At 32.6% G+C, this 25,514-nt stretch overlaps 1 protein-coding gene across 1 annotated transcript; it reads left to right on the forward strand.

Annotated features, from left to right (window-relative positions):
- Positions 1 to 4,638: 4,638 nt before the first annotated feature.
- Positions 4,639 to 22,018, forward strand: LOC120326500 (uncharacterized). The gene is made up of 15 exons (XM_039392813.2): positions 4,639 to 4,787; positions 5,311 to 5,382; positions 5,963 to 6,067; positions 6,607 to 6,714; positions 8,806 to 8,907; positions 10,267 to 10,302; positions 11,942 to 13,534; positions 15,200 to 15,510; positions 15,705 to 15,863; positions 16,442 to 16,615; positions 16,753 to 16,917; positions 17,716 to 17,880; positions 18,263 to 18,427; positions 18,876 to 19,040; positions 19,748 to 22,018. The coding sequence occupies exons 2-15, from the start codon at positions 5,331 to 5,333 to the stop codon at positions 19,934 to 19,936; spliced, it is 3,489 nt and encodes a 1,162-aa protein (XP_039248747.2). The 5' UTR covers positions 4,639 to 4,787; positions 5,311 to 5,330; the 3' UTR covers positions 19,937 to 22,018.
- Positions 22,019 to 25,514: the final 3,496 nt, after the last annotated feature.

Consider the following 25,514-nt stretch of genomic DNA (forward strand, 5'->3'; position numbering starts at 1 on the left):
ATTATGGTAACCCAAAAACTCATGGGGAAAACAAAAATAGCTCGGCATAGAAGGCAAGAACCGGTTCTTGATGTAATACGAGAGCAGGATCGGGAAATTTTATACGATTCCACCGCACTGAAGGGTAAGAATAAATGATACCAAAGTCGCACAAAATCGACTTTAGAAGAGAAAATAAAAGCTACTAACCTTGTGATTTAACAATTTTAGATACTAAATATTAATAATCGATGAATCCATCAGTTGAAATAGTCTGTTTACAAACAACAACTACAACAACTAGAGCCACAATAATTTAGAAAAATGATTCATACATACATTTTGTGTCTAGCGAATTAGATGTTGAATCTACTTGTAATCTCTGTCGACAAAACTTTTTGAGTTCTTCAAAAGAGCTACTTTAAAGTTTATGAACAAGTAAGTGGCGCTAGAGTATTGAGGTTGTTGAAATAGGTTAACATGTTACAATGTTACCATGGCAACAAATGGAATGTATTTATAAGAGACGGGAAGGATTAGTAAGACAATGCTACTACCTGTAAGACTATTGTGAGAAGAATGATAGGTTTTAAACAAGTAAATTGGAGATAGTGATTCGAGGTGATACACCGAATTAGCAAGCAACAACTTGAAGGAAAAAAATGAATTATAGGCATTTTATTGTGATATTACCATACTCTCATGTACTTTTAATTTACAACAACTAAAGCCTTACGTACAAAATCAATTTTATGGTTAAAATAAATTTGCCATAAGTATAATGAAATGGCAAATTGTTTGATGTCCCACAAAATTAGGCCACTATTAAACTCAGATACTTATCAATGTGTATATCAGATTGATACAGCATACAGATCATCATACAGTTTGTGAGTGGTCAGTTTGCAATTCAACTACTGTTCATTAAATTAAAACCTTGCGCAAGTAAGTATTTCAGGTTTCTAAATATGAAAATCGGAAACTCTTATCAAAACGTGATGTAAAAAAAATTATGATCAAGTAGAACAACAACAGCAAAAATAACAACAATAATTTAACAAAATGCCTCACACATTTTGTGTCTAGTGAGTTATAAGTTAGAGTAAACGTTGTAATTTCTATCGACAACACGACAAGTCGTTTTCTTATTAGTAGGTAGGTGGCGCTAGAGGATTGAAGTTGTCGAAAAAGCTTGATATGCTGCAGTGTTACCATGGCAACAAATGGGATGTGTTTAGAAGAGACGGAAAGATTAGTGAGAGAATGCTACCACATGTAAAACTATTTTGAGTAGAATAAGATGTTTTGGAACAGTTAACGAAATTGGTTGTAGTTAGTTCAAATTATACTGTGAACTAGCAAGTGACATTTTGTAAGAAAGAATAAAATGACTCGACGGATGTTAGGCAATTCTTTGTGATATTATTATGCCGTAGCAAGTATTTTGCAACACCTACAAAATCAATTTTCAGCTAAAATGAATAGGACATAAATATAATAAAACCTTATGAGAAATTGTTTGAAGTCCCGCAAAATCTGGCCACTATTAAACTCAGATGCTTATCAATGTATATGTGTATATCAGATCGATACAGCATACAGATCATCATACAGTCTGTGTGTGTTCAGTTTGCAATTCGTCCATCAGAGAAAGATATTTCATTTCATAACCATAACAAATTAAAAAAAAATTAATAATAAAATATTTGGCGTATGTGAAGCTATTTTTGGAACAAACATGTTAATTTCTTCAATTTATGTTTGGGGAAGCAGAATATAAAATAAAACTGTTTTTTAAATTTAAAAAATGCGCCTTTGTAACAGGAATCATTGAAAAATGTCATTAAAAGTTAAAGCAATATAGATTGCTGATAAATTCCGATTAAGTAATAAACGTCAATTTACTTCTACTTTGTGCAAACACTTGAGTCTCTCGTGCCAATCATTACGCTTTCGTTAACAAAATACAGTCACTACAGCATTATATCTTATCACATTTGTTACGAAATAGGTTATGTCACCTTTCGTCTAGTGTTCACCAGTTTTTTGTTCTTGTAAGTGACAGTATTCAAGAACCTCGCCGCCTTGCACAATTAGAAATAGCAATGGATATATCAACCGCCATTAGAATTCAATCGTAATTGTAGGGGTTTTCATTTACGGTACACAAACAATCGTTTATTTGAATGACATTTGCGCCAACAAGTACACTTTTATATACAATTTTAAAACTAATATCCGATTTGTTCGATTCATAATTTACCTGGGGTATTGTTGTTTACACAAGTCGACTTAAACTGACGTTTATTACTTAATCAGAATTTACCATAAATCTATTCTGCTTTAATATTGCGTATCAGGATTCAATGATTCATGTTAGTTTTATAGTTTATCTCAATATTTAACGAAATATGAATATAAAAGTTATTGGAAGTTCTTTTCAGTCATTCAAAATTACAAATTTGGAGTGACAGTCCGAAAGATTGTCTAAACCAGTGTTCAATAAATTAAAACCTTGCGCGAGTCAGTATTTCATGTTTCTAAATATGAAAATCGGAAATTCGTATCAGTCAGTATTTCATGTTTCTAAATATGAAAATCGGTAATTCGTATCAAAACGCGATGTAAAAAAGATTATGTTCAACTACAACAACAACAGCTACAAGAACAACAATAATTTAGCAAAATGCCTTACACGTTTTGTGTCCAGTGAGTTATAGGTTAGAGTAAACGTTGTAACCTCTTTCGACTAGTCGGTTTCCTTTAAAAGAGCTATATACAGTTTATTATCAGGTAGATGGCGATAGAGGATCGAAGTTGGTAAAATAGCTTTACATGATACAATGTTACCATGGCAATAAATGGGATGTTTAAATGAGACGGAAGGATTAGTGAGAGAATGCTACTACCTGTAAAGGTATTTTGAGTAGAATAAGAGGTTTTGGAAGAGTTAACGAAATTGATGGTAGTTATTCGAGCTGATACTTCGATTAAGCAAGTGACAAATTATGAGAAAAAATTAAATGACTCGACGTTATTAAAAGGAATGATAGGCAATTTATTGTGATTATATTATGCCGTAACATGCATTTTGCAACAACTGAAATAATACGTACAAAAACAATTTCTGGTTAAAATGAATAGGCCATAAATATTTTGCTTGACGTTCCAAAAATTAGGCCACTATTAAACTCAGATACTTATCAATGTGCATATCAGATTGATACAACATACAGATCATCATACAGTTTTTGAGTAGTCAGTTTGCAATTTGTCCATCAGAGAAACATATTTCATTTCATAACCATAACAAATAGAAAAAGATTTAAAAAAAGGTTTTGCGAATATTAAACTAATTTTGGAACCAACATGATTATTTTTCCAATTTACGTTTGGTGAAGCAGAAAATAAAATATTTATGATTTTTAAATTTAAAAAATGCATCTTTCTAACAGGAATAATTGAATTATGTTATTAAAAGTTATAACAATCTAGATTGCTGGTAAATTCCGATTCAGTAATAAACGTCAATTTATTTCGACTTTGTGCAAACAATTTAATCTTTGGTGTCAATCATTTACCCTTTGTCAACAAAAAACTGTCACGACAGCATTATATATAATCACATTTGTTACGAAATAGGTTATGTCACTATTTGACTAGTGCTTATCAGTTTGCAGTTCTATTGAATGCCAGTATTCAAGATCCTCGCCGCCTTGCACAATTAGAAATAGCAATGGATATATCAACCGCCATTAGAGAACAATCGTAATTGTAGTTTTTCTTTATTTACGGTACACTGACAATCGTTTATTTAAATAACATTTGCTCCAACAAGTACACTTTTATTTACAATTTTACAATTAATTTACGATTTGTACGATTTATATTTGACCTGAAGTATTATTTTTGCACAAGTCGTCGTAAACTGACGTTTATTACTATCGGAATTTACCATGAATCTATTCTGCTTTAGTATTTAGTAACAGGATTGAATGTTTCTTGTTAGTTTTAGAGTTAATCTCAATATTTAAGCAAACTAGGAATATATGAGCTTTTGGGAGGTCTTTTCAATCTTTTAAAATCTCAACTTTGTAGTGAAAATATTCACAAAAGTCCTGCTGTACACTAATTCAAAAATCTATTTATATAATTTTTTTAATTGTTTTCTTCTTGTCATTGTTCAAAACTGCTTGTCTGATTTTGGTCAGACGAAACGTTAAAGAAATAAATTTGTGTTAGTGTGCACCGGCACTCTTAATTGCATAGTTTATTTCAGTGAAAATCCGAAATTGGGTCATTTTTAGCTGGTATTCCAGGCACACTCTAAAAGTAAAACTGAAGTCGAGTTTTAAAAAATTATAAAATCTAGTGGTGGAATATTGAAGTATTATTCGTCGGAATCTTTGGATTTTACATTTTATAAGTATAATTGAAGCAAAATAATTGAATGATTAATTGATTGAATAATTAATTGATTGAAATAATTGAAGCAAAATAGACCATCTAACGGAAAAAAGCGTATAGTTAAAATTTTGCAATTCATAAACAGTAAAACTTTCTCCACTTATACTGCCTCGCTCTAATTCGAAATGAAAAATCCAGATAGTGAGTTTTTCAGTACTATTCAATTTAATGTTATTTTTCTTAATAGTTTTTATCTTTATATTCCTAACTACTTGAAGGATATATACAAAGCGTCGCAAGCGTGAACAGGATAATATCGGATTTAACAATCAGCTATTGTAGACTAGAAATTAGAAGATGTTACGGTGAACAAAACATGGAGATTTCAAAAAAAAAGTGAAGTAAGATAAAACATTATATTGTTTACATTTATACATATTTAAAAATTAAAATATGGACTAGATGGAATGTTAGTTAGCACTTTGATGAACCACGTTTTTTTAATTGACTACGCATTTACATTTTGTAATTGTAATGATGGCGAAGTTAAAATAAAATTTGTCATGATTAAAATAAAATTATTACAAAAATATGTTTGAAAGCAATGCATTACGTAGTTCATGTACATAATCACAATTCGTGCCTCCCTCTCAACGTCAATTTTCTATCTATTTTTATTCTTGTTCATTGTATATCAAATTTCAAACGAAGCCGGAAACGTAGTAAAAAATTGATATTTCAACACGCTTAAAAAAATTGTTATATGCGGCACTCATGTAAAAGAACATTTAAATATAATATTCACTTATTTTTCTGCATCAGAAAACAAAAACAATGCATATTCAACTTCCAGTTAATTTACATTAGCATTTTTCAACCGGAACTACCGTATTCCATAAATTTGAATTTTTTATTTATTAACAGATTGTTTGTTGGTCTGCGAAATGGAAAACCAGGTTCAACAAGATGAGCAACAAACTATCGTCAATGTTCATGGTATAATATATGGTTACTTCTGATATGTCATATTATCCGAAAAAGTCATACGTGGAAAGTTTTAGTAATAAATCAAAAAAATGTATATGAAAATGTACTCGTGGGCGCAAATAAAAGATTGTATACTTATCTATTAATTTAAACTAGTCAATATTTTTTTGCAATTTCATCTTATGAGTGATGAAAAGTTGTGTATGTTAATTAAATAGACGACTCTAGTAACGCAATTTCAGTCATATGTTTTGTATTGTTCTCATTTTTTCTTATGTAATTATGTGGTGTCGGATATAGGTAATAATGCGCGCTCCAGAAGTATGTGTACCAATATGGAGGAAACTAATTTTTTTCGCTTACTTTACATCAAGTTGTGTACAGTGACTGATTACCATGAGCAGGGCGTGTATTCACTTGGCTAACACAGACAGTCTCCGACTCGTATTAGAAGTAAAATAAGGAAAATCAAAATATTGCATAACCCTAACCTGGTACACGTACTACTGGAGTACCAATAATGCACCCCACTTGCCTCTCTCTTGTAAGTTTTAATTGAATATCTAATATTCTAACAATATATTTTCAGAGACAAACATCAGCCATTCTGAAATTGGTCAAATTTCCACCCAAAGAATTATTGCCGATCAGATTAATCATGTTCACACGGATCAATTCGTACAGCACATCCATGGTAATATATTTTTGAATATTTTGTCTTTCTAATTTCAACGTTTAACCCATATCTGACGTAATATTTATATTAACACTTAACAAACACGAAAAAGTTGAAACTGTATAGAATTTTTCACAGTTTTGGTTCTAATTACCTAATATGCAAAGTTTAGAATTGATAAATATATCGGCCTAAAATTTCTGAAAATATGACATATTCAATGTAATATTACCTATAGCTAAATATAAAAAAATGAGTGTTCGTTATCAAAATCCTAATGGGTAGCATATATGACAAAAGAATATAACATACGATGCCTCTGTTAACACACCTTCCGTGTATATAGATGTGAAGGATTGAAATTGGAATTTCGTTACATGATTTGTGTTTTAAATTAAGAAGGTGGGATGTGTATTACAATTTTAACAGCCTAAATCAAAATCCAAATTTTGTCGAATAGACTTTGGTATTCTTTTGAATCAAATTGAAATATAGTTTAGAATTGCTCAAAAATGTCATCTTGAACGTTTTCAATATATTACCCATATATTTTTTAGTTGGACCACACCCCCATGGTCAGCAACAAGTACAACCAGATACTTCCTCGGGAGTGATTTCTGGTGATTTTCGTGAATATGCACAAGGATCATCATTTTTATCATCAGGTACGTAAGTTTCATACCTAACATACACTCAGTTCATTACATTACATGGTATGACCAGACACAAAGCGAGTGATAGTGGTATTTATGGCGCAGTTCATTATCTCGTAAAATGAATCTGTAACTCATTCCCCTTCCCTCTCAAATTAAATTACTCAGGTTTGAATACTAATACAAAATTGAAACGGAACTTTGCTAAGCCATAAAGCTCCAATTTCATACCAGCACATTAATTATTAAATTGAACAAAACATTGCGAATATTTGCTTAGAAAATTTGGCCCAATCGTTAATGAGAGGAGCGGAGGACGATTTCGGTATTCAGATGTCGTGGAAGTAGTCACGATATTTTGTTTACCCACGAAGATAAAATGAAGCAGCAAACATTTTCCAGTCAAAATCAACAACATTATTTGAACAGAGAATATGATACGTGATTCGACGTTAAGTGTTATTTGACTAACTAATGAGCACTGTGAAAACTTTCTAGATCTTAAATTCATTATTACTACTTTTGAAAAGTTTGAACAAATCATTGGCAATATCCATGTCGCGCATTCAAAATTGATATGTCATTTCGGCTTCATTTCGCCACATACTATTACTATGCCATCGTGAAATGTATACTTCAAAAACCACAGGAAGTCACAGCGAATGTTCCATAAACCATTGTCCCTTAACTGTCATATTTAACGTCATAGACCATACTAATGTTCAAGGAATGGTTCCCCAAAAATTTCAAATAAGCTAATAAAAAATTCATTTGTCGACTTGGCTTTCTCAATGTCTTTATAATTTAAATACTACCAATACCTTCTGACTTGCTTACAAACACCAGGTTGAAAATACAGTTTAAAAATGAAAAAGTGCAAATGAATATATGTATATTTTCAGCAATAAGAAATGCAGTTTCTAACAGTTATATTGACGTTACCGACCCTTGCCCCCTGAAGCATTCTCCCTATATATATAACTTACCATTTTAAAATTCAGAACGCTTATTTTGAGAGTGTTTTGGAGTGTTGACGTTTACAAACTGGCTCATGTGTTCAAAACTGTTTTTATTCAAAACATTGAACCACGGTACCGATAACTAATTTTAGGCTAGTCTGTCGCAGAGTTTGTGATATTAATTTCTAGTTATACTAAAATTTCCCGAAAGCCATAATGACAGTTAAGTTATTTGATTTAAAACTATTATTGGAAACACAATTGAAAACTCACAAGTAATACAAAAAGACACGAAAACGAGGCAATGTTTACAAATACGTTTCTGATGAAAGGGAGTGTCTGCACAATCGACTGCACAAATTGCAATTGTTACGACTTGTTTACTTACTGTCGATTGGACATTGTTACGGCTATAAACAAGAAAATCGATGCTCGAGGAAACATCAACAACGTTAACATAGTACACTAATAACTCTTTTAACGCGTGTGGTTACTAATGCTTATCTTATTTCGCCTTTCGCCTCAGGCTTATCCTAGATTTTGCATGCGCATAAATAACACATTATTACATCATCATAAAGCAAAAGAAACAAAACTGACAGTTGCATGGATTTTAAAAATTATCAAATTAGGTGGGCAAGAAAAAAGTTCATCTTGTGACCTTGCAAGACCCCTTTGGGTGCTTGGCGAAGTAAGGCCAATCAGTAATCCTGTCACATATAATCATTTTAACCATGAGAGTGTTAGTGAACTCTCGCAGGGTTTTCATACGTGATATAGTAAGATATTTCTAAAAAAATAAATCAACAATTTTCAATGACAACCTTGGTACTCATGTAGTAAGTGAGCCAAGATGGCGGACAACAGAACGTAGTATGCGTACCAAGTTAGAGTTAGGCCATAATTGCAGGTGCAAATATGGCGGAAGTCACTTGGCTAGTGCCCGAACTCGTAAAAGGGCCTAAATGAGGAAAATTATGTCTTAAACTTATCCCGGTACACATGATACGTTGCAGTGTCCACCATCTTGGTGCACATACTACGGGAGCGCCAATAGCTTTTATGATATTACAATTGGTGTAATATTGAGTTCTTTGAATAAATATCTTTATACTGATATCTAGTATTTGAAGTTTTGTTGTAGGTGCGACCTCGCGAGAGAAATCGTTTGACGAAGACTCTACTAAATCATTGTCTGACGCTGATGGTTGTCCTTGCACCGTATATAAAGATAAAGTTTCGTCAGGTTTGTTCAGAATAAATATTTATGTTTTGAATTTTTTAATTATGCTGAAGCTGCGAGGAATCAATTATGTATACTGATTGAGATTGTCAAATATTTTTTTATCATTGCAAACAGAATAAGTTACCCAAAAAAATTAGAATAAATAACATCGACAAAAATTGTGTAATATATAAAAGAAAAGTTGGAAACATAACTATAACCATACTCGATTTTTTATCTATCATAAGTTTTGTTTTTGAAAATTATTTTTATAATATTCAATTTTGTTTTATAGTATTATTAAAATAATATGAATGAGAGGATAATGATATGAATAACACTATCGAATTTGAACTAATTTATTCGAACTAAAACGCCTTGTCTAGTTTATATTTTTAATTTTAGATTGTAATTTTTTGGTAAAAGAATGTTCTTGATACCGGCAAGAACGTATGCAACAATTTTTTAATACAAAATAGATACATCAATTTGCAAATGTTATGTAAATATTTAGTATGATGATTATTTAAAAAAAAATACTTTCTCAAACGGCGGGGTTAAAATTTAATATTTATGGTAGTTATAAAATAAAACTCTTTGCTTTCTACTACCAAAGAAATTGTGCTGTCGTAAATTGCGTATGTTAAGTAGGTCGGAATATATTTCAACTAATTTTAGTCACAGTAAGCTAATAAGAAAGATGTGATTCAAGATCGGGTTTAAAAATTTGTGAAATAAAATGAATTTTGATATGAGCAAAAATTTGCAAATCTGACACTCTAAAATATAATAACCTTGAAAACATACGACATAAATTTTCTAGTTTTTTCCTTGTAAATGTCGCTCCAGAAGTATGTGTACCAATAAAGAGGGAACTAATTTTGTTCGCCTATTTAAGATCAAATTGTGTAAAGGGACTGAAACCTATGGGCATGGGATCTTCATTTGGCATACACGGACAGTCCCCGATATCGAAAGAAAACTAAAATACGGAAAATCAAAATAAGTTGTGGCCTAATCCTAACTTCGTACAGATATATCGGGAGTACCATAAAATGAATGATTAACCATACTTGTACTCATGATTATTGATGTTGATTGAACCATTTTTTAGTTTGAATTAAAATCAGATATTAGAACAGGTAATTGCAAGAGTTGGCAGGCTCGAGTCAATTAGTAGACAGGACTCTCCTTTTTAGAAAACTCAAACTTACTCAATGACTTGAAATGACTTGTTCGCCTCAGAACTCAAAGTTTAGAATTTTCAGAAACACAGACTTGACTCTAGACTTAGATGACCCGTGACTGAACTTGACTCGCGAGTATTGAATTACAGTACATTAATGGCTTCTAACTACCTTACTCTTACCTACTCTCCAGGATTATCGAGGAAAATTTATAAAAAGGTCTTCAAAGGTAAACTGAAATGTTTTGTTCAATGCTTATGGAATTTTATACATTTTACAATATTTTGTAGATAGAAGCAAATAGTTATAGATAATTTAGCCTAGATCAACTTTGATTTTGCAAGTATAAATTTACAAAAATAAGCTCATCTTACAACCTTCTCGATTAATCATTTTGGTTGTGTCTGGCATAGATTGTAATAACATTGTATAATACAGTGGTTCCCAACCTATTTATGTCGACGCACACTATTGAGCATTTTGAATAATTGCGGCATACCTATCACAGAGCATGAACATTTTCTATTCATAAATCCATTTTGCTATAAGATAATAATAAACAAAGAACATCATATAAGGGGAATTTTTTCACGTAAATGCAACCTAATCTTGTTTGTTAAGATTTAATAAGTTTCGAAATCATTCAATAGTGTTATGGTCGGCACTTGCAAGCGAATTGGAATAGGTGTTATGGATATAAAATGATCGTCAATTCTACGACACTTCCGTAAAGTAGTGTAATTTACTGAATTTAATATTAATTTTCATTGCATCAGGGTTTGACCTACAACGCGTTTCGTCGGAATACTAGCGTGATTACAGATTGCAAGGGTGGGCAAAATAGAATATTTTTATCGAATCTAATAATTCAAATATTTTTAACAAATTGACGGATATCGGGTATTTTTAGTATATATACAACAGTCATCCAGAACTGTAGACATTCTAATATTGGTGTGCTATTTCCACCGGTCCTCTTTTTTACAAGGACCAATACTTACGCAACGGCGAACGTCGGAGTTTGGCTTTATATTCCTGCGAGAACTCTGCGTTCATATCGGAGAGATATGTTATCGAGAGATAGGAGTGGATTGACTTTTATTCTGATTATTATCTTTTGCGTCAGCTTTGAACTTGCTCTCCACCGTTTATAAATGATTTGTCCCAATTTTAAGATAACAATATGACCATTTTTGACGCCAGATTGTGGATAGTTAGAAAGACCTTGGTTGAACCTCTCATGATTTTACTTTTCTATCGTGGCTGTTTTATTTTCGTTAAATACGGAATAAGAACCTGGCAAAGACATTGGTGAGTTTTATGCAAAAACAATTTAAAATTTGAAACAATACCCATTTACGACATCTCAAATTTGTCGTTTCTGTTTGTTAGCAAGACCAGTGGAGTAATTCGTGGAATTCTTCGGATCGGTTTAGTAACTCGCGAATTCCGTGCCCAGGCAAAGCGGCCTAGTTACTTGATATATGAATAGTAAAATGACATGCTAATATTTAGAATGGTATTGAAAGAATACTTTTAACTATCAATACACGGCGTGGTGTTTTTGGTTGGCAATATCCAAGTCTCCCATCCAAAAAAAATTATGTGGAGTATCGGCATCGATTGTCTTACGCGCGCACATACAACTAGTTTACTCGCAGTTTCTTTCATTAATGATTTAAGTTAACACGCGCATTTGTAAGTCGATATAAGAACTTTGAACTGTCTATTGGAAATTAGAATCACTCAAAATAAATTTAAAAAGGAAATCTCTTCGCGGCACACCCATGATCATTGCGCGGCACAGTGGTTGGGAACCACAGGTATAAGATAACATGATGTATACAGACAAGTACTTTAAAATTTAGGAATACACGCAAAAAAATTTGTTGATTACTTCAACAAACGAACGTTGCAGCAAACCGAAGTGAATATAACAGGAAGTTATAAAGAACAAAAACTACAAGAGCCAGATTTCATAGTTAATCCTCAAATTAGAAAATTGGATGACTTCTACAAGGGAGAAATGGCTCCTGGTGTGACAGAATACAAAATTGAATCTAGTCTTTCACTTAAAGCAAACGATGTAGAAGTTGGTAGTTTTATTTCTCTTCGTGACCTTGTAATGGAATTAGCAAAAAAAGACCTCAATCGAATTGCTTTGATTGGACAAGCAGGCAGCGGGAAAACCACGACCATGAAACGACTTGTTCAAGTTGTTTACGAATTACAGCAAGACAAAAATGGAAACTTGTTCATAATAAACGAAGAATCTACTGATGATAATGTTTCTACTAAGACGCCCTCTGTTGAAACTTTTTCTCATTCGATAGCCACTTCAGAAAATTTAACTTCTGAGAATTCTTTGGCTGAAACCTTCTCTATTGAAGATAGTTCACGTAAACCATTAGCTAATACTTCTCTTCATAAGAGGAAAAAATTGAAATATTTCTTTTTATTTATACATCACATGAGCATCAAAGATATCTTGAGTTTTAAAGGAAACGGTCGAGATGAAGCTATAAGTCCATGCGACTTACTTTTCGGCGGAAATAATTCTGAGCTTTCGCGCCAAGATTTAGAGGGAGGCTATGAGTGGGTGAAAAAACACCAGTCACGTTGTATTCTTCTTCTTGATGGTTTAGATCAGGCAACTTGGAGTCTCCACGGAGTACATAACAACATGGAATACAATGATAAATCTGGCACTGGCACAATTATGTTCAATTTCATAGCACGAAAACTTTTTCCAGATATGACCATTGTTATTTCTTCACGCGAGCATCGAATTGCGTCCCTTTCTTGTGAACTGCGCCCCTCGTTGATAATCGCCCTTGCTGGTTTGAATTCAAACGACATCAAAAGATTGTTCATAGCAGTGGTGGGTGAAAACGGAGAACAAACGTGGGAAAAATTAGTCCTTCAATCCCCGGCTCTTGTTTCGTTCTCTTCTGTTCCACTTTTCCTAATTTTTAATGCAATCGTTCACAAATTCAACCCTGAAAATCCACCAAATACAATCACAGAAGTAATACTACAAATACTCCACATATTTATGCGATCAGGCCACACATTGGAAAAACAAATTGTAGAAATTCTTCGAAGATTGATGAAAATGTCGTTCGAAGGCACGCAAGAAAAACGAGTCATTTTCAATATAAAGGATCTCAGAAAAGTTAAAATCCATTCAGAGGAAGTTCGCGACATTATCATAAAAGTACCCGGAAACAACACGATAAACCAACGTCTAATGGAGGGAGACCACCTGATGTTTTTCAGTCATCAAATCTTACAAGAAGTGTTAACTGCTCTTTATATAGCAGACATGGAGCCCAGCAAATTTCATGCATTTATTACAAATAATATGCGTGCTGATCATTGGGGCGTTGTTCTGCGTTTATTGGGTGGAGCAGTTCTAAATCCAGATATTGAACAGAAATTTATACAAGATTTTTCTGATGGTAAGTTATTCCAACATTACCTGCTGATTAAAATATCCAAGCTACCAGATACTGCTATGTTGTTCAATTAATCTTCCTGTATTTTCAAATGTCACATAAGTTAAATTTTTAATGAAGTAACTTGTTCAAAAAATCATTTTATTATCGATATCAAATAAGGCTTCTTTGACTCGTTTTATTACAAAAATGTATCGTTCAATGTAGTAATGATGCTGTTGTCCTCGCTATCTTCTTTTCTCAGATGATCTCTATTTGTAATCAGCTTCCAACAGTTATTGACGGTTGTCTCAAAATTGTCGAGTCATTCTTGTTTTGTTTGTGTCACGCTTGTCTATCATTTCTCCCAATTGTTCACCAATCGAATAACTTATCAAATATGTTTCCCTCAATCTAATTGTTTTCAAATTTTTCCAACGTGGTCCACAGTTGTGCAACTTGTCTCAATCAATAAATTTGTAAGGGTCTTACTATATCTTATAGAATTAGAGATCAAAAATGACCTATTCAGTTGCACGATTCTCACGTCAATCCTTTCTTCAACAATTTATGTAATTCGTAAAGGTGTTGAGGATTGGGACAAGTATGAACAAAGAACAGAGTGTCTCTCTCCTTCCCCACAAAAAAGGAACTCATAAATACATTGATTGATTATTGGAAATGGATTAAAATATTTGTTTTTGTTCATACTTGAACTGCTTGTTTAGAAATGTGACCGAAAAATTTTAGGGAGCTAGGATGTTCACACAAAAATTATGATCTATCTGAAAACAATTTCAAATCTCCTCTCAGGCATAGAAGACAAACTTGTATCCGCTTAGAAAAATAGTCAATCCCCAATTTAGTTTTCTGACGAAGTGCCCTTTCTGCTGTCTGGTTAATTGAATGGCCAATTTTTTGATTACCTGGATACAACACCTTCTAAAAAGTATAGTGAGCAGCATGGGAATCCATTTCCAAACATTGCATATTTGGCTCATATTGGTTTAAATAAAATGGAACATTATGATACTGTAAAAGTGCTGGACATCATTTGGGCAAGGTACAGGAGTTTATTGATAAGTTCCAGCAAAACAGGGAGCCCGTCCACATAGAAAATCACTAGAAAATAGAGTGATTAAGAAAAGTTTTGATCAGCAGTAAGTGTGACTTTGAGTGAGCACCACATTCGTTAGATTTGAATCTATCTGATTTTTATCTGTGAGGGAATTCGAAGGATGGTGTGTTTCAGAACAATTCCCAAACAATTGGTAAACACAAAACAGCAATTGAAACAAAAATCAAAATATCTTCATAGAGGATTATAAGTGTGTGAGTGATTTGACAATTTTGCAACGCATGCAATTCTGTCTGCTATGCTTCGGGGGAGATTTGAAACATTTATCGGAACATAACTTTTGAGCAAATCGTCTTAGATTCCTTATACTTTGGGATACAAACGTGCACAAACATGGGTTGAATCACAAACAAAACCTAACGAATTTTGTAGAAATTAATCATTAATTTATGGGTTCCGTTTAATTTATGGGCCACCATGTACAAAAGTATTGAGCAAAAGTGAGGCATGAGTGACGCGGCATTTTTGAGACACGGCATAATAACTGTTTTATTTTTTGCAAATTGAATCTAAAAAACGTTTTACGTATGCATTTTCATATAATATGTCAGTGGCAAGATACGAAGAAAAAAAAAATATCTTGAGAGCATTCCTGAAAACACAGATAGGCAAAAGTAAGTTGCCATACCAGCAGTTGAACCTTTTTGGAACCTTATATGAAGCCAATGACGTCAGCCTAATCCGCTCAGCCGTCAAAAGAATTGATTTTTACGGCGCTTCCTTAACTGAAGAAGGAATCTATGCAATGTCATCTGTGATGCGGCAATGTAGGCAACTAGATCTACTCCGTCTTGCTAAATGCGGCCTTACTGGTGAGCTATTTCGAAGAATGGAAAAGAATTTAATTGGTTCAGAATTAAAGGTAATTGTGAATAAACATAAAAGCATCATTATTTGAGTAACCGAGGAGAAAAAATTAACATTTATTACATTCTAAAAAAGTTTTTTGAAGATTTTGTTACGATTTATTCTGTTGTTGTTTTATATTTGTAAGGATTTTTCGTTTCACAGCATAGAAATTCAAAAATATGACTGAATTGCCCTATAATCATGCAGGTAACAGAATTGGACATCAGTGGGAATACAATGTACAATGAATATTGTAGTGCTTTCAGTGCTTTCCTATCACATATTGATATTTGTAAACTCACCATGCAATATTGCGAACTAACGGTGAACGGATTTCGAGAAATGCAACAACACTCCGGATCAAAGGTTATTGAAATCATTGTTTTGTTTTTTAATCCAATACAAATTTCTGATTTATGATAAGGAAAGCGCAAAATAAATAAATGAAATTTATCCAATAAAGCCATTTTCATAAAATCAATAATTAATTAAAATATTAAAATGAATAATTGCATAATGTTGTAAGTGTCTTTTTAAGCAGACGTTTAGAAGGCCCCTAAGTCATCAATATTTCCTATTTCATTTATTCGATAAGTTTGATAAAATTAACAATGTGACAAAATCATAATATTTTAACCTATTGTATTGGAAATGTAATTTATTATCATTTTAAGGTTCCAAACACGTTGAATGAATTTTTTTATAAACTTTGATCTCTAATATAATGGTTAATCGATTTGCAAAATATCTAAATTATCTCTTATACGTGTCAACCTTTAGTGCATATTCAAATTTTGTCACTATTTTAAGACTTCCCGTATGATAAAACATTACTTTTATATTTTCCGAATTTACTGCCTACTTTTCAGTATCAGAAGGCAAGTTTTTGAAATATTAAAGCTTCTCAGGTAACGAATACCAAAAAATGTATTTTGAAATTTCAGATTCACACATTGGATGTTCGATTTAATGGTGCAATGACCTCTGAACTGTATTATGCAATCGCCTCATTTGCAAAATACAGAGAAGTCGAAGAACTATTCATGGATCGATGGAATATCTTTGAAGCAAATGAAAATATAGTTTCCACAATTTTCGAATTGAAAGTATTGGGCAAAGTGAGAACACTACAATTTAGATTTTATATTCATTCATACATGTGTTATGATGAAGATAGAATCAAAAAGTATTTCATATTTTTCAAAACTGTGAAATTTATTTTTACCATAATTTCAAAATATCCTATTTTCTCTAGGTAAATATATTTGATATCAGTGGCGTAAAAAATCTTGGCCCTGCTGGTTTTGCTAAAATTGGATCAATCGTTTCGCGATGTCAACCAAAAGTTCTTCAGGCTCGAGAATGCAATTTGACATCAACGGAAGTGGAGTCATTGAGACAAAATATCTCTGATATAAAGGTTTGCATTTAAAATGACATTTTCAGATTTGAACAATGATATTGAAATTTATACGTCAATCGAAAACGGTTAATGTTGTCTTGATAATCTGAAACATTATAAAATCACGGATTAAATATTTATTATTTATTTAATTATTTTCTAAAATTTATCTTATAATTCCTTAGTCTTAATTGTAAAGGATATATTTTGAAATATTAACTCATCGTTATTCGTATATGTCTCACAAGATTATATGCAATGTGGACAAATGATTGTTTTATAAGGTAAAACAAATCATTTGTTAAAGGTAAAACAGGATGGTTATTTACGAGGTAATATTAGCAAACGAAAATGGCAACACCTATGGTACGGTATGGTATATTGCGCCATAATTTGCCATAGCAATTTCTATAAATTGATATTGTTTGAAATGAATATTTATTATATAATTAGTTTAAGGGGATTTTTGTTTTCCAAAATACCACACAGAGCTGCGTCTGCACAATGGCATGTTACAACATACTCACGGTAACCAATGTTTTTTTCCACATTGCTTCACCCGTAATGTCTTTATTAATTAATATATCTATTCTTAATCAATGACATTGTTCATGGAATAAATTTAAAATCCACCAAGTTATCCCCTGGGGTATATCAAATGAATGGCACAAGTCGAAATAAAAATATAGCAATAAATGGAAACTCTCTTGAACTAGAATATGGTATGTGACAGTTTTATTAATTATATCCTGCGTTTGAAGTACAAAGACCCACGTTCACATTTTATGGAATTCGAATAATTTTATTTCTTTTCAGCTAATGGAACTGAATGTTAGTGGTAACAAAAGACTAGGAACTAATGGCTTTGGTGAAGTTGGATCAGTCGCTTCTCTGACTCAGACTAAAGTTCTTTCTGCCTGGGAATGTAATTTAACAGCGGAAGGAATTAAAACTTTCAGGGAAAACACTAAAAATGCAACGGTAAAAATTTTTTTGATGTTTTTTTATAACTTTGTATTAAGTATATTTCTCAACCTTCCTTGAATGTAATATGAACAAATGAAAAATAACCTATACTAATATATCAACCATGTTATTGATAGCCCCCTTCCATTTATATCCATACTTGTCATTCGTTTATTCAATAATACTCTCGAGTTAAATGTTTTGTTTGATCAATCAAGTCACCAGCTAGAATTCCTCTTCCTTCCACCGCGTTATTTTTGACGACATCGCTTTAGTTTAGATTGCAAACAAGTTACTTTCAACTGAACAAATAAACCTTTCAATTTTCAATATCTTTATAATCTCGTGATTAAATTAATTTCGGACGCAATGTAAACAAGATAACATTTTTCAATAGTTCGACGAACTGCTAATCGGCGGAAATACCGACCTCGGAAAAGTTGGTTTTGGAGAAATTGGTTTGGTCACTTCACAATGTCAAGTAAGGAAACTTAATGCTTGCGAATGCAATCTTACAGCAAGAGAAATAAAAGCTTTCAAGGAAAATACTCGCAATGCAAAGGTGACACATGGTCATTTATTTGATTTGTCGGTGGTATCAGTAAAATAAACCTGTGGATTACTTAGCACATAAAAAACATGTTTATAAAATATCCATAATTTATTTAATGTTAAAAATTATATTACAACTCTAAGTGCAAATTAGGATTTCATATTTTTTTCACGTATCAAGTGATAAGAACGATATATCTTGTACATATCTTGTTAGGTGTACTTATCAAAAAAAAATATTGTTTAAAATCAGTCTCCAAGTTTGTAGTATTATAATTTTATTTCACTGTTATTATAAGTCAATAGAGCATTGCTCGTAATATGGTTGTGTGCCATCTGATGTTCATACTTTTTCTATATCCATGATTTTTTTATTATCAATGGACTTGCATAACGATAGTCAAAGTTAATAGTTTTATTTTTGAATAAATTTTTAATTTCTCTCGACATATTATCAGATGGACACTCTAGTTATCAGCGGTAACAAAAATCTGGGTACTGATGGCTTCGCCGAATTTGGCCTCGTTGTTTCACAATGTCAGATCAAAAAAGTTAGTGCTCAAGAATGCGACGTGACAGCATATGATCTAAGAGCTTTTCAAGAGAACACGCGAGATATCGAGGTAAGTTTGTCAGACATTAATTTTTAAAATCAATTATTTCGATAAGTAAAACCCATGTTGGTCGTCGATCGATAAACACTGGACATTTTCAAATACCTGGAATATTTGGAAACATAAAATCTATCACTCTAGGCAGTTCAATAAATTGTCAAACACGATGAGAAACATGTTTTAACAATACTTCACTAGAAATTAAAAATCCAGATGTCAGAACAGGGTTTTGAAAAATATCTATCAAAAACGAGGTCTGGAATTCATATAGAAATAATATAACTGCAATTCGTAATTTATGTCTGAACCGATGAAAATGATTTGTAATTAGATTCGATATTTGATTCAAAATGCCCAGTCCCAGATACGACGGTCACTCTTTTTGCTTTTAAAAAATATTAAAATCTAGTTATCAATTGTAATTGTTGGGAACTGCAAACATTCTGCGTTGGCACACATACCCGATTTACTTTATGTCGCAAGGTTTCCTTTCACCATTTTTTTGACTTGCAAAACCAACATCTCTCAAATCTTGATCTATCGCGCCAGTCTATGGCCCTCACTTAGCTAACCCAGACAGTCCCCGAACTCGCAATAGAACTAGAATAAGGGAAATCGGAATAAAATTATGGCCTAGCCCTAACATGGTACACATACTACGGGAGTACACTATTGTAACCATCAATATTAAACGTGTTTATTTTTCAACTTTTCAGATAAAGAGATTGGATCTAAGCTGGAACAACGTCTTATTAATGGGACAAGAAGGATTGTTTGCAATCAGTGATATTGTCCATCAATGCAAAGTTCAAAAACTGAAAATGTATAATTGCAATTGGAATACACAGCATTTGAAAATATTTAAAAAATCAATCAACGACATTAATATTAACTTCAAGCATTAGCATTAGATTTTGATCTAAAATGCATTTTTTACGCGAATAAAAGCTTCACAATAATTACACGAAGAATTTTTCTATCAAGCCAGACTGTTATTTTTTGCATTGAATCAAAAAGATACTAAAAATTATTTACTAAAAAGTTGATTGCCTTCTGATCAAAACTCAAACTCATTTCTTAGGATAGTTGTTTCATTTGAATTATGCCAACTTTGATATAATAGCGCCAACATGCGGATGTTTATTGGTAGATTCATTCGAGCTATTTATTGATCAGCAATAAGATAGAAACATCGTTATCGGTTTTGCATTGATTTTGTGATATTATAATTAAAAACTATATTATTTTTGATCAATCACTGGTTTTTTGTAAAACGTTTTGTGCATTCCAGGAAAATTTCAAGCCTCTTTTTTCTGAATAAGAAGCAACACATAGTATTTATGGTCTTATGCTCTACTACGACTTAAGATAACAATATTTCTCTAATGAATATAATTGCTAATGTTCGATAAAAATATTTTAATTTATTAGGCGATATAAATTTAGCACTGAATCTTAAATTTCATAAGAATAAAATCCCATAGTAACAAGAAAAATTTGAAAATAATATTTCAGCTCAAAATTAAAAAATAACTTTAAAGTTAGAATCTGTTGTCTTTTTTATCCTAATGTTTCTATGATTAACTATGCCGTTTTCAACATATGTTGTAATATTTCTCAGCATTATTTGATTCGGTTAATTGAAATTACTAATTCCACATATTTCATAGTTTAAATATTTATTGTAAATTAATATTATTTCTCAGTTTTATTTTTTGTTATTATTTTAATTTGATCTTGAGCAAAAATTTTTAACCTTTCCATTGTGTGTTCCATACCTAATTTGTAGCCATTTTTACGTTTGTAGTTCATTACATCATTTACATGCACATATTCTAGTGCAGCGGTGTCTAACTCCTGGGTTTTTAAGGGCCGCATTGCATTATGGGAATTGTGCAAATGGCCTCAAACAGTAATGCATACTTGAAGCATATTTTTAGATAGATGTACGTTGTGACATATATTGTAATCCAATTAAACAGCCGAATGAAGTTTTAGGATTTTCCTAAATTTTAAATACTTTCACATATTAATTTTCGAATTTACTATTATTGCAATTTACTGTATTTATTACAAAAAATCATAAATTTTTATGTACAACTATCCAAAACATTTTTGAACAAAGCTTTGATAAAAAAGAATAATACATACACTAAAATGACTTAATCTAAATATATAATCCTAAAATTTACAAGAATACTACAGATAAACTCCATGTCTTTTTATTCAATATGTCCTGACGTTTGGCATCTCTTTTTTGCCACTAGCTTATTAATATCAGGCTGAAATGATTTTACACTACCAACTCTAATTACCGAGGTCACATGATCATCGGTTAATCTGGATCGTTGTGAATGTTTGATTTATTTCAGTAATGCAAAAATATTAGGTTTATCATTGTATGTATAGATCAGTAAACAAACAAATGACTGACTTTTCAGATCAGACATTCCCCGTCACATTTCGCGACATTTCCTACCTTTACGTGGCATTGAAACGCTTGAGTTATGATTGATATCAATTTTAGGTAGTTGTATAAATATATTAACATACAAACACTTCTGTTCGAAATCGATCTTTAAATTTGTCATATTGACTGCTGAGCTTATTGTGATAATGTCTACCTATATTGATTCTTTCATTGTACTGATGGAAATGTGACCAATTTAATAATGTGCTTTAGAATTTTGAGAAATGCAAATATATTGCAACTCCCATTTTCTTCAAGAATGCCACTTTCTCCATGTACTTTGCGTTTCATTCAATTCCTGAAGTAAATTGTCGTTTTCTGTGTGAATAATCGATTTTCACTTTAAAATATTTGAACAATGTACTTCATTTAGATAAATAAAATCTTACAAAATCTTACATTTGTTTTTAAGCGTTCGAGGGCCGCAATGAAAGTTGCATAGGCGCGTATGCGGCCCGCGGGCCGCGAGTTTGACATCCCTCTTCTAAGGCGAAATTTTTCATGTAATAGTTCATCATACCCAGTTTTAGTCTCTGCATTTCCATTTCTTTCTTATACTTGAGTTTGATTTCTTTTGCCATCTTGTTTGCACTTTTTTTTTTACCTAATTAATAAATTAGGAACACCAATTTCATGCAAAAGTCATTCAGTTTTATACTGAGGATTGAGTTAAATTGCCTATTTTTATTTCTACCAAAATAACGCACGATACGCATTAGTGGATCTTCCGTTTCGGACAATTGTATTCTCAGTCGTACAATAGACGCTTTATATCTCAAATTGAATGAGACATCGGTGGTTGCCTTTGCGTCTTGATAAGTATAAACTTTCAGTTTTATTTGGACAACATTTAAGTTAACGGTACACAAAGAAGAACTCAAAAATGGGCCATAAATGAATGGACCACAAAACTCAAACTCATTTCTACATGATATTTAAGTTGAATTTTGCCAATTTTGAGATAACAGCGCCAACGCGCGGATGTTTATTGATAGATTCATTCGAGCTATTGATCAGCAAAGAGATAGGCACGTCGTAATCGGCTTTGCATTGATTTTGTGATATTATAATATATAGATATATTATATTTGTTTAATTCTTTATTGTTAAATGTTTTGTTTAGTCCCAAAAAAAGTTTCATGTCTCCTACTTTCGAATCTGAAGCTACACAATTTAACAATACCAATTCTGAATCCCTGCTACGACTTGGAATAATGACATTTTCTTTCATTGAAAAATTGGAAATTTTCTATCTGATAAAAATTTGATTCTCAATTTTGAATTGCAGAAAACAAAAATTCCCATAATTAAATGAAGTAATTGAAAATAATATTCCAGCTCAAAATTAAATACTTTATAGGTGGGTTATCACGCGAACATTTTTGTAGAAAATTTGATTCTATATATATTTTTTAGGATTTTGGCCTTAGTTATCTACTTATGAATTTTTAAAAACTAGTTCAACGAAAATCGCCCCGGGTTTGGAAACGGCCTTTGATGACGTAGTAGTGAGAACTCATTCCAGAAATTTGCTCCGTCGCCATTGGCGAGTAAAGTGTTCAACCTCTGTTTTTGGCGTTTAAATCTAGTTTCTCATTGCGTTGTTTAACAAGAGAGCTACGCCCAAATATATATGGACACGTCTGTTCGCAGCACAGTACGGTTTAACGTACCGTCAGATCACAGTCTACAATTATATTCACACCAAGCGAAGCAGTACAGTAGGACACAAAATGGCGTCCGATGTCCGCAGAACGTTTAATGACGTCATAGCAAACAAAAACAAATCTCACAGAGCTAACAGAAATATTTAAAATGATTAAAAGTAATAACCTTCTGGAAAAATTTTTTATCTTCAACCACTGAAAATTTCAAAGCAGTTCGAAGAGAAAAGCGATTTTTTTAAAAATGATGGAGACAAATAACAATAACAACAAAATTTCGAAACGATCGTTATGTCCACTACGTGTCCAACAAAGATTGAAACAATAATGTATTGTTAAACATAAATGCTAATGCATAATAATTTCTGAATGTGAGGGGATCAAGCCACGGCGTTTTATTTAATGATCGTACCGGTTCTGACCGCCCGTCAGAAGGCTTTGAAGAACTGATCCTAGAGTAAGTATTTACCACTTTATTTCGTTTATCGACTGTTTGATAAAATATTTAGTCAAGGCATGATGATCCCCAGTCACACTTTTGTATGAACCAAATACAAATTTCCAATTTGTACATTTACCAAATAAGTGATAGTCTACTACCAGATAAACGTAGATTCCCAATAATGGTTCAGTTTTTTTTTTATATTCATTTCACATTATTATGCAACAAAACACTGTTGTATGTTGAACCTTACTAAACTGCCTGGTGGTATTATCCTGATCTTTTTTTATGTCAGTTCTATCAATCTAATTTGTATAATTTGTTTTCCAGTGCACACTGCTATTGACAACACAGTCCAGCTGTTATCGATCAACTAATGGAGATTCGTGACAACATAGCCCAATAATCTAATCTAATGACTAGGCACATTAGGTTATGCAATGTTTAATTTTTCTGCAGATTATCTGCAAAATATCATCAAAGAACACTAATCAACGTTTGACAAACATCACATCCGAGACTTTACTGATGCATTCCTGAAAAAAAATAAAGAATGGCAAAAATAATGATTCTAGTTTTAACGTAAGATTGTCGTTAAATTTGCAAAATTAAGAATCATAATGACACACTAGTCCAGGAGTGGCCAACCCGCGGCTTGCGAGCCGCATGCGGCTCATGAACCAGTTTCATTCGACTCTTTTCGCCTTGGTTATTTAACCTGTGGCTGGTTTTGGTTTTCAGTATTAGCTGGGGGTGGGTTTTCAGCAGCATTAACCTGTGGCTGGTTTTGGTTTTCAGCATTAGCTGGGGGTGGGTTTTCAGCAGCATTAACCTGTGGCTGGTTTTGGTTTTCAGCATTAGCTGGGGGTGGGTTTTCAGCAGCATTAACCTGTGGCTGATTTTGGTTTTCAGCATTAGCTGGGGGTGGGTTTTCAGCAGCATTAACCTGTGGCTGGTTTTGGTTTTCAGCATTAGCTGGGGGTGGGTTTTCAGCAGCATTAACCTGTGGCTGGTTTTGGTTTTCAGCATTAGCTGGGGGTGGGTTTTCAGCAGCATTAACCTGTGGCTGGTTTTGGTTTTCAGCATCAGGTCTGGGCGTTCGTATAGCATCCTCAATATCCTTAGTGCTTATGTACTCGTTCCTCAAGGTATTATCAAGGTGATTTATATCAGTCAATATTGTAATCACTCTTGATGAAAGCAACCAGATTGCAAAGCAAGCATAAAGAGCGATGGCCATTGCTAACGACACTACACCTGCGATATCCAACACTATATCTCTTTGGTGGTTACAGAACTCGTTTGCCAAAGCAGCTTGTTCGCTAGTCAATGTTAGATTAGCCGATGAATATTTCGGTGCACACTGGATTGGTTTTGCAACGGATTCGATATATAGAATGAGCAAAGATGTGACCAACATGCCTCTCATATTGTATTCTATCACTTTTTCCCACCATGGTTTGAAGCGCGAATCGTCTATCCCGCCTGCTCCCACAATATCAGTAGGGTTAAAAGACATGTTTCTAGCAACGTCGCAGATTGAAGTACAACACAGAGCTTAAACAGCATAAAAGTGTGATGCACGCACGTATGCAACCAGATTTATAGTGCATTTGGCCACGACGGAAGTCCTACGCATCACCTGATTTGTGAGTTATACCTTGCTATTCCACCATCTAGCTAAATATAACTATATACTAATTATGTTGTGTTATATCGTTCAAGCAAGATAGGCTTAAAATTTGTCGTCATTCTTAAATTAAAGAAACTTTTTCAGAAATTCGCAATACGAGCTCCAACGGTCTTGCTTGTTTTTTATGCGACTTTTACTCGCTTCGAACACGTCCATGTACAAGTAGCCATCGAATTACTTTAAAAAAATCAACCTGTTTCGGCATTACCTACCC

Source organism: Styela clava, chromosome 1, assembly GCF_964204865.1.
Source record: "Styela clava chromosome 1, kaStyClav1.hap1.2, whole genome shotgun sequence".
Taxonomy (NCBI): domain Eukaryota; kingdom Metazoa; phylum Chordata; class Ascidiacea; order Stolidobranchia; family Styelidae; genus Styela; species Styela clava.

Bases quoted from the DNA above. Each gene is read 5' to 3' on its own strand.
- LOC120326500 (XM_039392813.2), top strand. From the start codon at position 5,331: ATGGAAAACCAGGTTCAACAAGATGAGCAACAAACTATCGTCAATGTT. The intron at 15,864-16,441 runs GTTATTGAAATC...TTGAAATTTCAG, and splicing joins AACAACACTCCGGATCAAAG to ATTCACACATTGGATGTTCG. The intron at 16,918-17,715 runs GTTTGCATTTAA...ATTTCTTTTCAG, and splicing joins AAAATATCTCTGATATAAAG to CTAATGGAACTGAATGTTAG.